The sequence below is a fragment of the Gymnoscopelus braueri genome, assembly GCF_963280865.1.
Source record: "Gymnoscopelus braueri genome assembly, chromosome: 19".
Taxonomy (NCBI): domain Eukaryota; kingdom Metazoa; phylum Chordata; class Actinopteri; order Myctophiformes; family Myctophidae; genus Gymnoscopelus; species Gymnoscopelus braueri.
This window is the reverse complement of record NC_137621.1, coordinates 965616-980660: the sequence shown is the minus strand read 5'-3', so window position 1 is coordinate 980660 and position 15045 is coordinate 965616. Positions and strand designations below refer to the sequence as shown.

At 40.4% G+C, this 15045-nt stretch overlaps 1 protein-coding gene and 1 long non-coding RNA gene across 2 annotated transcripts in view; both read right to left on the bottom strand.

The window, feature by feature from the left end:
* Positions 1 to 4203: 4203 nt before the first annotated feature.
* LOC308075041 lies at positions 4204 to 7200 on the bottom strand. The gene is made up of 2 exons (XR_013932152.1): positions 6224 to 7200; positions 4204 to 5611 (listed from the first exon to the last, which is right to left on the bottom strand). It is a non-coding gene; the product is annotated as an uncharacterized lncRNA (long non-coding RNA).
* Positions 7201 to 7535: 335 nt separating this feature from the next.
* Positions 7536 to 15045, bottom strand: part of ston2 (stonin 2) — a 48577-nt gene continuing 41067 nt past the window's right edge. Inside the window, exons 13-14 of the mRNA XM_080413469.1 lie at positions 12305 to 12507; positions 7536 to 8456 (exon numbers count right to left, since the gene is read on the bottom strand). Of these exons, the coding sequence (XP_080269595.1) occupies positions 8376 to 8456; positions 12305 to 12507 (284 nt within the window). The 3' untranslated portion in view covers positions 7536 to 8375. The remainder of the gene's footprint in view (positions 8457 to 12304; positions 12508 to 15045) is intronic.

Sequence of the window (15045 nt, the reverse complement as noted above, 5' to 3'; positions counted from 1 at the left end):
GGGAGGCGGATCGTGGGGTTCTGTTACTTTCAAAGAGGCGTTGTGAATACTGGCTCATTTATGACTCAGGTGTATATTATAGATATGTAAAAATAGATATAAATATGTATGTATTCATATGTCATAATAGTATGTATGTTTGTATTATAGATATAATTTATATGTGACTGTAAGTATGTGTTATGTACTATAATACAGCATATGACATTATAAGATAGATAGATGTTATAAGGTATAACATTTTATTGCAATAATTATTTTAATATGTAATTGATATATATATATATATATGTATAATAATATATAACATATATATGTAGAAGATATATAAACGCGGCCCTAACCTCTAGTAATATCCATAATAATACATATGATTATAGTATATGATGTTGTGATATAACATTGTTGCAATAAGTATTGTGTGACATCGTGGCAAATGGTGGCGAGGCAATAGATTAGCGGTGTTGGTATTATTATGAGGTAATTATAATTGTAAGCGACTTGTAAGCAACCTGGCAACGTTGATTCTCCGTGAAGACTCTAGCATTGTTGACAATGTTGTCTTTGGGATGTACATGGCACGTGACGGACATATTACCGTGAGTGTGGTGTGAAAACTGAGCTCTCCTGCAAACTTTGGAAACCAATCTTAGCCAATCAGGATGGAATATGAAAAATCTGTTACATTTTGTACCATATTGAAAAACAAATAAACATTTGAATTACAAAATATATATATATCTGAAAGACCTGTTTCTTTTCATGACTATAGCGATACTGTGTACCAATTTGTGATGTCTGGACAAAACCTGTAGGAGTAATATAAAAAAAATTGTTTTGCAAAAATCGGCCTCCTGGGTGGCGCTATGACGGGCCGAAAATTTGGGGCAGAGGTTCTGCTCTGGCATCCAGGGAGTGTGTGGTCAGTTTATCTGCGACCAATCCAACGGTGCCGGAGATTAGCTGCTCATAGACTGAAGGACAGACGGACAGACAGACAGGGTGCAAAACAGTCTCGGCTTTGCCTTCGGCCTGGCGGAGACAACAAAGTGTCATAATGTGCAGAACTGCAGCAGATAAAACCACATCCTGTTGTTGATGACTGGTAACAGGAAGTTGCTCTAGGTTGGAGGCTGTAGCCGACTTCCTCTAGAAAGTAACACAGAATAAACAGCTTTTATTTGAATACGAGGCATATTCTATGAAATGAGACTCTCTGTAACCTTATTGGCTAATAACATCTTAGACTATTAGGGCTGTTCACACTATAACTATAGAAATATAGTTTTATTAAATAAAACATATATTTGGAGGGCAGACTACACACCACACCTATAATACAATATGAACCATATAGTTATACATATAGTGCTCAATATGAATATGAATTATGCCCAATTATTATTTAATATGATTAAAAAAGACCGTATTGAAAGTATTTAGATGTAGAGTTTGACGTCCACAATACCACAGGAGAGAGGAAGTGAAAAACTGTTGCTGCCTGAGCTAACCACACACACACACACACACACACACACACACACACACACACACACACACACACACACACACACACACACACACACACACACACACACACACACACACACACACACACACACACACACACACACACACACACACACTTTTTCAACCCCCTGACTACTATATTTATAGCCTACAGTTCTAAAAAGTTTATTTATTTATGTATCTGTATAGACCAATGCATAACACTGCATCAAAATCAGTTTAACCACTTTAACTCTACTTTATACTTTGGCTTTTCAAAAGTAGCAGATCTACAAGCTCACAGCGTGTGGCACACGGGCGGACCCTGACTCTATGGGTCTGTGGCCAATCAGCCCCCCCATCAACCACATACACACAAGCTGCAGCAGCGGTACCACATGACATAACCTACGCTGCACACATTGAAAACACACACACACACACACACACACACACACACACACACACACACACACACACACACACACACACACACACACACACACACACACACACACACACACACACACACACACACACACACACACACACACACACTCATGGTCAGATTTACTCCACTACAGTAAAAGTAACCCTAACCCTAACCCTAACCCTAACCCTACCACACTGTGGGTCCCAGATGGAAGTTAGCCTGTGAAACAAATGTGACGCAAGCTTCTTCCATCTGACGGAGTCAGGTTAGGGTTACGTGAGGACAAGAGGAGATGAAGTTTCTACCTGATAAACTAGTTTAATAGTTTAATAGTTTAATGTGCTTTCATGAAGAGGAACATTATTCTATGATGGTGACAAAGTATATATTTATTTTTTTGTAAGATTTTTTTTTTGGGGGGGGGGGGCGTTTTCTGCCTTATTAAATAGGGAGAGACAAGCAGCAAAGGACGTCGGGATCGGGACTCGAACCCGCGACGCGCTGTCAGGCTACTTTGGATGGAAGCGGTCCGGGCCGGTGACAAAGACAAAGTGACGGCGCTGGTAAACACCGACACGTTGAAAGGCTAGGATCATAATACCAAGGATTCGACAGTGATGTCACTATTATGCAACACGGAAGTAGCACGGACGTACGCCATTATGTTAGAAGCTGGTTATAAAGATACCAAGGATTCGTTAGTGATGTCACTGACATGTGCAAGAAAATACAGGATGTTTGTAAGAGAATTGATGAAGAGTTTGCTACTGTATTGAAAAGAGGATAAGAGAAAACACAGTATTATAAAAAATATATATAACTAGAGGTCCGGCCGCCCTACGGGTGCCCGGCCCGCTAGCCGCGCACGGGGCTCTAGTGAGGGCGCGCTTATTTTATATATCGTGGGATAAAATTTTCCAAAAGAAAAGTAAAACTAAATAAATATATATAAATATATATATATTTAAAAAAAATATATATATATTTTTTAAATAACCCCCTGGGGGTCCCCGGACCCCCTGGGAGTGTTGGGACCCCCGGCCCGCTAGCCGCGCAGGGGGCTCTAGTGAGGGCGCGCTTATTTTGGGGTACCAAAATCGTGGGATAAAAATTTCCCAAAGAAAAGTTTAAAAAATATATATATGTATTTTTTTTTTAATAGATGAGGGACCCCCTGGGGGTCCCCGGACCCCCTGGGAGTGTTGGGACCCCCGCGGACCCCCGTGAAACATGGCGGACCCCTTCGGCTGTTTTTTTTTTTTTTCATGAAGGTGGTTGCTTGTTTCTGGCGCACATCTGGCAACACTGACCTGCTGCTTGTCTTTTGCCGACGTGGCAACCCAGATGCCGAGTCGTCTCTTGTTGTGGGGAGATTACAAAAGCAGCTGCGTGGTGTTGGTTGTCTTTGGGATGTACATGGCACGTGAATGACGGACATATTACCGTGAGTGTGGTGTGATAGAGACATGACTAAAGTGAAAGCAACGGCGTGGGTCGAACAAAAAGGTAAGCAAGAGCGGGGCGCTTCTGTTGTTGTTGTTGTGGCGATGCAGAGATTTCAATGGCCGCCGCTTCGTGTTGCTTCGGCTGTGGCCGTCGGCGTTAGGTGGTGCGCACAGTAAACGGTGCGAAAGTGTTTCCCCGTCCGTTGTGGTCGTAATGTGGTGAGTAGAATTAATTATGTTCCGTGGAGGTAAATGTGTAGTGAGCAATGAGAAGTACCCTACGCCACCCGTACATTCAGCACGTTGTGGCTGGTGTTGTGGTGAGACGTCATGTGTAGTTGGTGTGTTTATAATTAGTCCAGATCAATGCTGTGGGTGTGGCGTCAGCGGCGAGAGGTCCAAATGCATGGAGTGGGTGTGGCGTCAGCGGCGGAAGTAGCTTTCTCCTTTATATAAGTAGATAAGAAAAGAAAAGAAAATAGTGGATTTGTGTAAGATTTTTTGTTTTGTCTTTTGTCTGGAAAATAAATGTAGTTTAAAAAATCTTGATAAATGGTATTGTGAACCTCAAATCATGATTCAAAACGTATGGTTTGAGTTGAGTGAATCGTTACATGTCTAATAAATACCTACCCTAGGAGACACAGGGAGAACATGATAACTCCACTTTAACTGAAGGACTTTATATGGGCACGAAAAGGACAGACAGACAGACAGACAGACAGACAGACAGAAAACATTTAGATTTGATGACATCAGAAGCGTTGCTCAAAAATACATGAAAAATGCAATAAATGGTTTGTTTATAAAAACAAAACAAATACAAAGTCATTTAATAACACTTTGATTTACAGTAAACCTGCACAGTAGTCTATTACATTGATTTACAGTAAATCTGCACAGTAGTCTATTACATGTAATCTATTACATTGTAAGTTAGCTTGTTGGTTATGTCAGGCGGACAAAAGAGACAGAGTGAACCTTTAACCCTTTAAGACCTGAGGCTGATTCTATAAATGTTTTCTAAAACAGTTTTATGTAAAACATGTTTCTATATCAGTGATGCTCAAACCTTTTCATGTCAAGGACCCCCACAAATATATGTATTTGTCCCACGGACCCCCATCTGAAAATATTTTGTTCCAGGGACCCCCAGGAGCAAAGATTTGAGTCTTTAAGACTTTTCTCTTAAAAAATATATATTCAAAGATGTGCACACATTTTCACCAAAAAAAAAAAAAAAAAAAATAGCAGATCTACAAGCTCATAGAGTGGCACAAAGTGACACGCTATGAGCTTGTAGATCTGCTATTTTTGAATAGCCAACCAATGTGCTATAGCTAGATTATAGCTAGATTATAGCTAATATCTAAAATGACAAAGATGCTTTCCTGTTTTTTTCTTTAAGAGTGTAGGTAAACGAAGGGTTAACATTCCTGGGAACAACAGACCTATGTTGAGATGTGAGCAGTGTTGGGTAACGTTATTTCTAAAAGTAACTTGTTACGATACAGGATTACTGCCATTATAAAAGTATTCTGTTAAGTTACAGGATTACCTTCTGAGAAAAGTAATTTATTAGATTACTTTTGCGTTACCGACGATTTAAACCCCTCTGTGAGGACGTTTGGTATAAACAACAATAATGTGAATACTTCTATGAGCGTACTAAACCTGTCTGTCTTCTCTCAACCTCTGCCATGTCACATTAATGTAATAAAAACAAGAGCGGTAATACCGTCAGCCCTGTGTCACACCAAAAGTGGTGACCCATTGAATAGAATGATTAAGCAATCGCCACAGCCTGCAAGGCGTCGGTCACCGATTTTCGTGTAACATCGGTCCGTGCGAGTCTCCGCTGACAGAGAGGAGCTCGTTCATTTATCAGGAAACCTTTCCTTTTCCTTTGAGGTAACAGAAAGAACAGAGATATAAAACAGGTCTGAAACGTTACCAAGTAACGCCATTATTTTGGAAAATAGTAACTATGTAACCGAGTACTCTAATTACAAAACTAAGGCGTTAGTAATCAGATTACAGTAACAGCATTAATACATGAGTTACCCCCCCCCAACACTGGATGTGACAAACCGTACAATGTCTTATAAATATAAACACAGTGTTTGATGTATTAAGGACACTTTGATCTCTAAACCTGTTGTTACAGATCTCTGTCTTAGAGACAGAAACACTGGAATAAAAACATTCTCCCTTAACTCATTGACTGCCAGAGTTAAAACCTCGTTCATAGCAGCCCTTGCCAGCGATTTTCGTGTTTTTTTGTTTCGTTATTTTGTTATTTAATTCACATCTAGAAAGTCTGGCTTGACACTTGAATCGTTTTGATCGTTCCACCACTAGAGTGCAGCACATACCAAGCTTGATCGCCTCTCGATCACACTCGCCCCCTCCCAGACCCACTCACACAGTGAAACACATGAACCGGAAGTGAAATGTCTCAGATTCTGTTATCGGCGAAAATTACTTTGTGATACACAACGGGGATGACTGTTCGTCACCCAGACCATAGATTATAGGAGGGGAGGTCTCCGATCGTTTTTCATAGCGTGTGAAAAACCATTTGTTTCCCTATTATGGTCGAAAATGACTGGGGGGAAAAATGTAAAACCGAAAACGGAACCCAAGTCATGGAACCGGATGCAGTGGTGGTTGAAGTAAGTGGAACCTGAAACTTAGCCTGATTCATAACAGAATAGCGTGATCAGAGCATAAAGATCAATAAAGACCATAGATCGCATTAACGCGATCCTGGCGGCCAAGCGCGCTATTTATTAGATCGCGTTAATGCGATAATGGCGGCCAATGAGTTAAAAACAAATATATTATTGGCCTCTAGTCATCAGTCTGAGCAACACAACCAACCAATCAACGAGCTTCTGCTCATCAAACGCACCAATCACGTCTCCTAAACGTGTCTGACGTCTCGGGGCTCGGGCGGTGCAGCGGTAAAGAGCCTGATCACCACCGTGGAGGTCGTGGGTTCAAATCCTCCGTGAAGCATCCATCAGGCTTTGTCCAGCGTCTAGAGTTTAAACAAAGAGGAGTGGAGGCTCCTCAATGGCTGGTGTGTCAGTAGGACAAAACAGTACGATCCTCCCAGTGGGGGTTCCTCAATGGCTGGTGTGTCAGTAGGATACGACAGTACGATCCTCCCAGTGGGGGCTCCTCACTGGCTGCTTTGTCAGTAGGACAAAACAGTACGATCCTCCCAGTGGAGGCTCCTCACTGGCAGGTGTGTGGAGGAATTAATTGGCAAAACAATTAATTGAAAAAAGGGTAAAAAAAATGACAAAGCAAAATAAAAACAAAGTCCAAAACGTTCATGTTTTAAACAAAGTGCAAAAACTAAACCATTTCCCTGCTTCTCCGCTTCTCCTGTTCAGCCCAGAACAGAGACTCTGTCTAACAGGCTCTATGCACAGCAGACATACTGGAAAGAAACCGGGCCTCTTCCTTACTTCCTTCACAGGTTGTTCCAATGACACTAATGAAGGCTCTGTTCCATTCTGGTTGTTACAATGATACTAATGAAGGCTCTGTTCCATTCTGGTTGTTACAATGATACTAATGAAGGCTCTGTTCCATTCTGGTTGTTACAATGATACTAATGAAGGCTCTGTTCCATTCTGGTTGTTACAATGATACTAATGAAGGCTCTGTTCCATTCTGGTTGTTACAATGATACTAATGAAGGCTCTGTTCCATTCTGGTTGTTACAATGATACTAATGAAGGCTCTGTTCCATTCTGGTTGTTACAATGATACTAATGAAGGCTCTGTTCCATTCTGGTTGTTACAATGATGCTAATGAAGGCTCTGTTCCATTCTGGTTGTTACAATGACACTAATGAAGGCTCTGTTCCATTCTGGTTGTTACAATGATACTAATGAAGGCTCTGTTCCATTCTGGTTGTTACAATGACACTAATGAAGGCTCTGTTCCATTCTGGTTGTTACAATGACACTAATGAAGGCTCTGTTCCATTCTGGTTGTTACAATGATACTAATGAAGGCTCTGTTCCATTCTGGTTGTTACAATGACACTAATGAAGGCTCTGTTCCATTCTGGTTGTTACAATGACACTAATGAAGGCTCTGTTCCATTCTGGTTGTTACAATGATACTAATGAAGGCTCTGTTCCATTCTGGTTGTTACAATGACACTAATGAAGGCTCTGTTCCATTCTGGTTGTTACAATGACACTAATGAAGGCTCTGTTCCATTCTGGTTGTTACAATGACACTAATAGAGTACAGAAGTCCTGACGTCACTCGTTCATCCCCAGGTTCATAAAGTAATGTCTCTATGGAGAATAACATTGGGTCGTCTTAGAATCGTCTCACATAAGAATTGTGGTAAAAAAAATAAACAAACTGTCCCGGCGATATTGTCAGGGAGGAGGTTCTGTATCGTTTATGATAGTCAGTCACTTATATTTGATACAGTCTGTTTCTGGCGAAAATTAAATTAAATTTGGCGGAAGTAACATTATCGTTTTCTCACCGTCAGTTGATGCTTCATATCCATAAGAGTCAAACCGCCGGGGTCATTTGTTTATTTTTAGAACACAGTTCTTATTTGACGCGATATTAAATACGTCTATTGGAGGGTCCTTGACATTGAAAAGATTAGAGAACCACTGTGGTACACTAAATGGAACAGAGCCTTCATTAGAACCACTGTGACACACTAAATGGAACAGAGCCTTCATTAGAACCACTGTGCTACACTAAATGGAACAGAGCCTTCATTAGTATCATTGGTAACAACCTGTGAAGGAAGTAAGGAAGAGGCCCAGTTTCTGTCCAATATGGCTGCCATGCACAGAGCCTGTTGTCCCGACAGTCCTGTATGTGCACGTCTACTGCTGTGCACACTCCCTGGGCTGGTGGGTGTGCACGTGCAGTGTGTGTCTATTGCTGTGCACACTCCCTGGGCTGGTGGGTGTGCACGTGCAGTGTGTGTCTATTGCTGTGCACACTCATTAGGCTGGTCAGCATTCAGTGAGTTCGCTGTGGTGCCGTCTCTCTTCTGCTCGATGGGAACCTGAGAGACAGACAGACAGACAGACAGACAGACAGACAGACAGACAGACAGATAGACAGACAGACAGACAGGTACATGTACATTAGATTAGATTCAGCAGACTAGAGTTTAAGATTTCAGCCCGAGCCAGACGGGACCCGAAAATATATATATATATTTTTTTATCCAAATAAATTTTTATATTAATTAATTTGTAGCGTATTGTGTTCACGATAAGCAACTATTAGTCAGATCCAGAAGATTATATGAAAGCCATTTAAATTGTTAATACTATTGGAATCTTACACACCTGCTCCCAAATAATGAATTACATCATTCCAGTGCACAGCGCAGAGGTATGTCAAATCAATCAGCTGTCAATCAATCAGCTGTCACTACAGCCACAGCACAGGTCAGAGCCGTCTGAATGAAGCTGACTAAAGTTTAAACCATAACATGACATATAGAATAGATCTTAAAGTTTAAACCATAACATGACATAGAGAATAGATCTTAAAGTTTAAACCATAACATGACGTATAGAATAGATCTTAAAGTTTAAACCATAACATGACATATAGAATAGATCTTAAAGTTTAAACCATAACATGACATATAGAATAGATCTTAAAGTTTAAACCATAACATGACGTATAGAATGGATCTTAAAGTTTAAACCATAACATGACATATAGAATAGATCTTAAAGTTTAAACCATAACATGACATATAGAATAGATCTTAAAGTTTAAACCATAACATGACATATAGAATAGATCTTAAAGTTTTAACCATAACATGACGTATAGAATAGATCTTAAAGTTTAAACCATAACATGACGTATAGAATAGATCTTAAAGTTTAAACCATAACATGACGTATAGAATGGATCTTAAAGTTTAAACCATAACATGACGTATAGAATGGATCTTAAAGTTTAAACCATAACATGACGTATAGAATGGATCTTAAAGTTTAAACCATAACATGACATATAGAATGGATCTTAAAGTTTAAACCATAACATGACGTATAGAATAGATCTTAAAGTTTAAACCATAACATGACGTATAGAATAGATCTTAAAGTTTAAACCATAACATGACGTATAGAATGGATCTTAAAGTTTAAACCATAACATGACGTATAGAATAGGCAGTACGAGGTAACATGAGCGATTAACATCCAGGTCTTTATATTGGATGTGATTTCTCCAACGCAACGCTTTCCCATCAAACAAGTAATCCAAACAATTTTTTACTGCTTATTTGACTTGTTAAAAGCTTCATTTTATGAAGACATGACAGCAATATGGAAAAAACTTAAATATCTCAATTAAAAATATTTTAATAAAATAACCGAATATTATTTTGAAAACGGTTAGTAGGGGCAGCCCTGTTTAACTGAATATCCACACTCCAATTCCATAGGTTAACTCTCCATTTGCTCCAAGCAGTTTAAAAAAAAATAAAGACAGTTGTAAAAGGGTAGAATGACTCCTGTTCTTAGCAAATTGCCAACATTTAACACTTGCATGACTAAGCCATCAATATGACCGATTTTGAGAATTTAAAGTGGATTATCTTCTCTCATGAAGCTCTGAGAAAGTTCCCCTTTCATTACTTTTCCTAAATATTTGTTTCAAATCATCTCCGTTTTTTTTTTCTTTTCTGAAACGTATTATAAATATGAAATATATACCATATATACCATCCCAGCCGTTATATTTCGGCTAAATTGACCGCTCTCCCCCTCTCTCCCCCATGGAAGAGTAGTTCACACCTCCAGACCCCCCGCAGAGCGGCCCGTAGACAGCAGACTCGCTGCTGCGCAACGAGTCTATGTTGCCATGTCTGCTTATTATAAGCGACTTTGGGCTTGTTTTTCACGTCTTTCTATTATTATTATTATTATTATTATTATTATTATAATTATATATATAATTACATTATAATGGTAATACTTTTCTACTCCACTACAGCTCAGAGGCAAATCTTGTACTTTTACTCCACTACAATTATTTGAAAACTTAATTACTAGTTACTTTGCAGATATAAATATCTTTTCATACTTGTTTAGATTAGAGCTTCATGCATGTCCTTTTGTAAAAGATTTTTTATTAGGTAAATATTTATATAGAAAGGTCTAACCAGGGACTGGGGTTGGAAATTAGCCTCGGCTATAAACCCCATTTACAATGCAATGGTTTCATCCCTCACTGTTTTCTTAGGGCACAACAACGCATGCAGTAACATTTTCATAGACCTGACTGCTTATTTCTCTCGCAAAATTTGGCAACCCAATGCTGCGCCAACAGATCCGATCTACAAGCAGAGGGCTCGTCAGCCAGCGACTGTTTTATGTTTGTAGATCAGATATTTAGCGCAGGAGTAGAGCAGGAATGAGCACATTTGTGGAACATAGCGATGTGTTCACTTGTTACGCTGACATGGGACAGAGAGGGACAGAGGAGACGCTTCTGTCAGCGTGGACAGCTGATAGAATGAGAGCTTTACGCTCAGACAATAATGTGAATATTATATAATATAATATTGGTTTGTCAAGAGATATCCATGTGTTTTGGTTTTGGACAATGGAGATAGTCACGTAATTAGACAGTGGCTTCAGCTCCATGTTTCACTGAAGAGTTTAATGTGACGCTACAGATCGCACTGTTTTATACACTTTTGTATAAAGATTTTACATACAGAATCTGCAGTTACCATTACATTTTATAATACTATTTTATATATATATATATACTACATTACTATTTTATAATGTTTCTGCCTGCCTACAACAACAACATTATGTGGGCTCAGCTCACTGACTCAGCAGAGTGCGATTGAGATGTTAATAGCTATTTAGAAGACAATGGAACCCCCCACTGCTTGGGGGAGAAAGTGTGAACTAGTCTGGAGCACAGAGGGGAGACAGTAGCCAATAGGATAGCCTGATTTGGGGATCAAAATGATCGTTTTTCAGGCAGTGTGGGGGATAATGAAACCTCAGTCATGCTAGTGTTAATGAGAAAACAGGCTGCATGCAGCAATTAAGCTTGTTTAGAAAAATGGGCTGGGCTGGGCTGGGCCCAATTTGTCAATTATGTATCAGGCTTTGGGTCGGGCTGGGTTGAGCCGGGCTCAAATATTTAGGCCCGATTAAGGCTCTACAGTAGACAGACAGATATGGTTTATAATAACATATAGGACTATCATGGTCTATAATATGGTATATAATATGGTATATAATAACATATAGGACTATGGTAAATATTTCATTTTGGTTTCAACAATGCTGTGAACTTTACCCAATGTAGATGTAGTGACTGGCTTTGGCCAGTAGGTGGAAACATAAGCTCACGTAAAGCATGGTAAGGCCACACTGTCATTGAAGTCTGTATGTTTAAAGTCAGTTTTGCTAATTATGTTCATTGTTAACGAGTCAGCTGGAGTGACATCTGCATATTAACCTGTTGTGTGCTGGTCATAATATGAGCAGAGCACAACAGAAGTTTTTTTAAAGCAATTTAACAAAGACTTTGTGAATTCCACCACACTTAAAAATCTGAACTTATACAGTAATAGTACAGCCACAACATCAGGATTTAGCCCTACCCGGGATACAACATTCCCACTTCTATCCTGGGCTCCTCCAGAGTTAGTGTAGAAGTGTCCTTGAGCAAGACACTGAACCCCTAACTGCTCCTGATGAGCAGGTTGGTGCCTTGCATGGTTTCCTCCTCCATCAGTGTGTGAATGTGTGAATGTATTGCACAATCTATGTAAAGTGCTTTGGTTAAAAGCGCTATATAAATGCACCATTTACAGACAGACAGACAGACAGACAGACAGACAGACAGACATACCTGGTAGTGGTAGTGTGATGTGTAGGTGATCCATCTCTTCACATCCTGTCTGTCTGACACAGACAGAGACCTCACAGCCGCTCCAGAGGCCGTAGTGGCCGGCATGTCCAGCTCCACCTCCAGGTGGCGCTCTAGAGCCGCCGGAACCTCCTGGTCTGAGCCCAGCTCCAGACGACAGAAGAAGGTGTGTGGGTGGGCCAGCGCTGAGGAGCACAAACACTAGTTAACCTATAGAAGGTTTATGGGTGGACCAGTAACACTACAGTTAACCTATAGAAGGTTTATGGGTGGGCCAGTAACACTACAGTTAACCTATAGAAGGTTTATGGGTGGGCCAGTAACACTACAGTTAACCTATAGAAGGTTTATGGGTGGACCAGTAACAACACTACAGTTAACCTATAGAAGGTTTATGGGTGGGCCAGTAACACTACAGTTAACCTATAGAAGGTTTATGGGTGGGCCAGTAACACTACAGTTAACCTATAGAAGGTTTATGGGTGGGCCAGTAACAACACTACAGTGAACCTATAGAAGGTTTATGGGTGGGCCAGTAACACTACAGTGAACCTATAGAAGGTTTATGGGTGGACCAGTAACACTACAGTGAACCTATAGAAGGTTTATGGGTGGGCCAATAACAACAGTAGTTAACCTATAGAAGGTTTATGGGTGGACCAGTAACACTACAGTGAACCTATAGAAGGTTTATGGGTGGGCCAATAACAACAGTAGTTAACCTATAGAAGGTTTATGGGTGGGCCAGTAACACTACAGTGAACCTATAGAAGGTTTATGGGTGGGCCAGTAACACTACAGTGAACCTATAGAAGGTTTATGGGTGGACCAGTAACAACACTACAGTGAACCTATAGAAGGTTTATGGGTGGGCCAGTAACACTACAGTGAACCTATAGAAGGTTTATGGGTGGACCAGTAACACTACAGTGAACCTATAGAAGGTTTATGGGTGGGCCAATAACAACAGTAGTTAACCTATAGAAGGTTTATGGGTGGGCCAGTAACACTACAGTGAACCTATAGAAGGTTTATGGGTGGGCCAGTAACACTACAGTGAACCTATAGAAGGTTTATGGGTGGGCCAGTAACACTACAGTGAACCTATAGAAGGTTTATGGGTGGGCCAGTAACAACACTACAGTGAACCTATAGAAGGTTTATGGGTGGGCCAGTAACACTACAGTGAACCTATAGAAGGTTTATGGGTGGGCCAGTAACACTACAGTTAACCTATAGAAGGTTTATGGGTGGGCCAGTAACAACACTACAGTTAACATATAGAAGGTTTATGGGTGGGCCAGTAACACTACAGTTAACCTATAGAAGGTTTATGGGTGGGCCAGTAACACTACAGTGAACCTATAGAAGGTTTATGGGTGGGCCAGTAACACTACAGTGAACCTATAGAAGGTTTATGGGTGGGCCAGTAACACTACAGTTAACCTATAGAAGGTTTATGGGTGGGCCAGTAACACTACAGTTAACCTATAGAAGGTTTATGGGTGGACCAGTAACAACACTACAGTGAACCTATAGAAGGTTTATGGGTGGGCCAGTAACACTACAGTGAACCTATAGAAGGTTTATGGGTGGGCCAGTAACACTACAGTTAACCTATAGAAGGTTTATGGGTGGGCCAGTAACAACACTACAGTTAACCTATATAAGGTTTATGGGTGGGCCAGTAACACTACAGTTAACCTATAGAAGGTTTATGGGTGGACCAGTAACACTACAGTTAACCTATAGAAGGTTTATGGGTGGACCAGTAACACTACAGTGAACCTATAGAAGGTTTATGGGTGGGCCAGTAACAACACTACAGTTAACATATAGAAGGTTTATGGGTGGGCCAGTAACACTACAGTGAACCTATAGAAGGTTTATGGGTGGGCCAGTAACAACACTACAGTTAACATATAGAAGGTTTATGGGTGGGCCAGTAACAACACTACAGTTAACATATAGAAGGTTTATGGGTGGGCCAGTAACACTACAGTGAACCTATAGAAGGTTTATGGGTGGGCCAGTAACAACACTACAGTGAACCTATAGAAGGTTTATGGGTGGGCCAGTAACACTACAGTGAACCTATAGAAGGTTTATGGGTGGGCCAGTAACAACACTACAGTTAACCTATAGAAGGTTTATGGGTGGACCAGTAACAACACTACAGTGAACCTATAGAAGGTTTATGGGTGGGCCAGTAACACTACAGTGAACCTATAGAAGGTTTATGGGTGGGCCAGTAACAACACTACAGTGAACCTATAGAAGGTTTATGGGTGGGCCAGTAACAACACTACAGTGAACCTATAGAAGGTTTATGGGTGGACCAGTAACAACACTACAGTTAACCTATAGAAGGTTTATGGGTGGACCAGTAACACTACAGTTAACCTATAGAAGGTTTATGGGTGGGCCAGTAACACTACAGTTAACCTATAGAAGGTTTATGGGTGGACCAGTAACAACACTACAGTTAACCTATATAAGGTTTATGGGTGGACCAGTAACACTACAGTTAACCTATAGAAGGTTTATGGGTGGACCAGTAACACTACAGTTAACCTATAGAAGGTTTATGGGTGGGCCAGTAACAACACTACAGTGAACCTATAGAAGGGTTATGGGTGGACCAGTAACAACACTACAGTTAACCTATAGAAGGTTTATGGGTGGACCAGTAACAACACTACAGTGAACCTATAGAAGGTTTA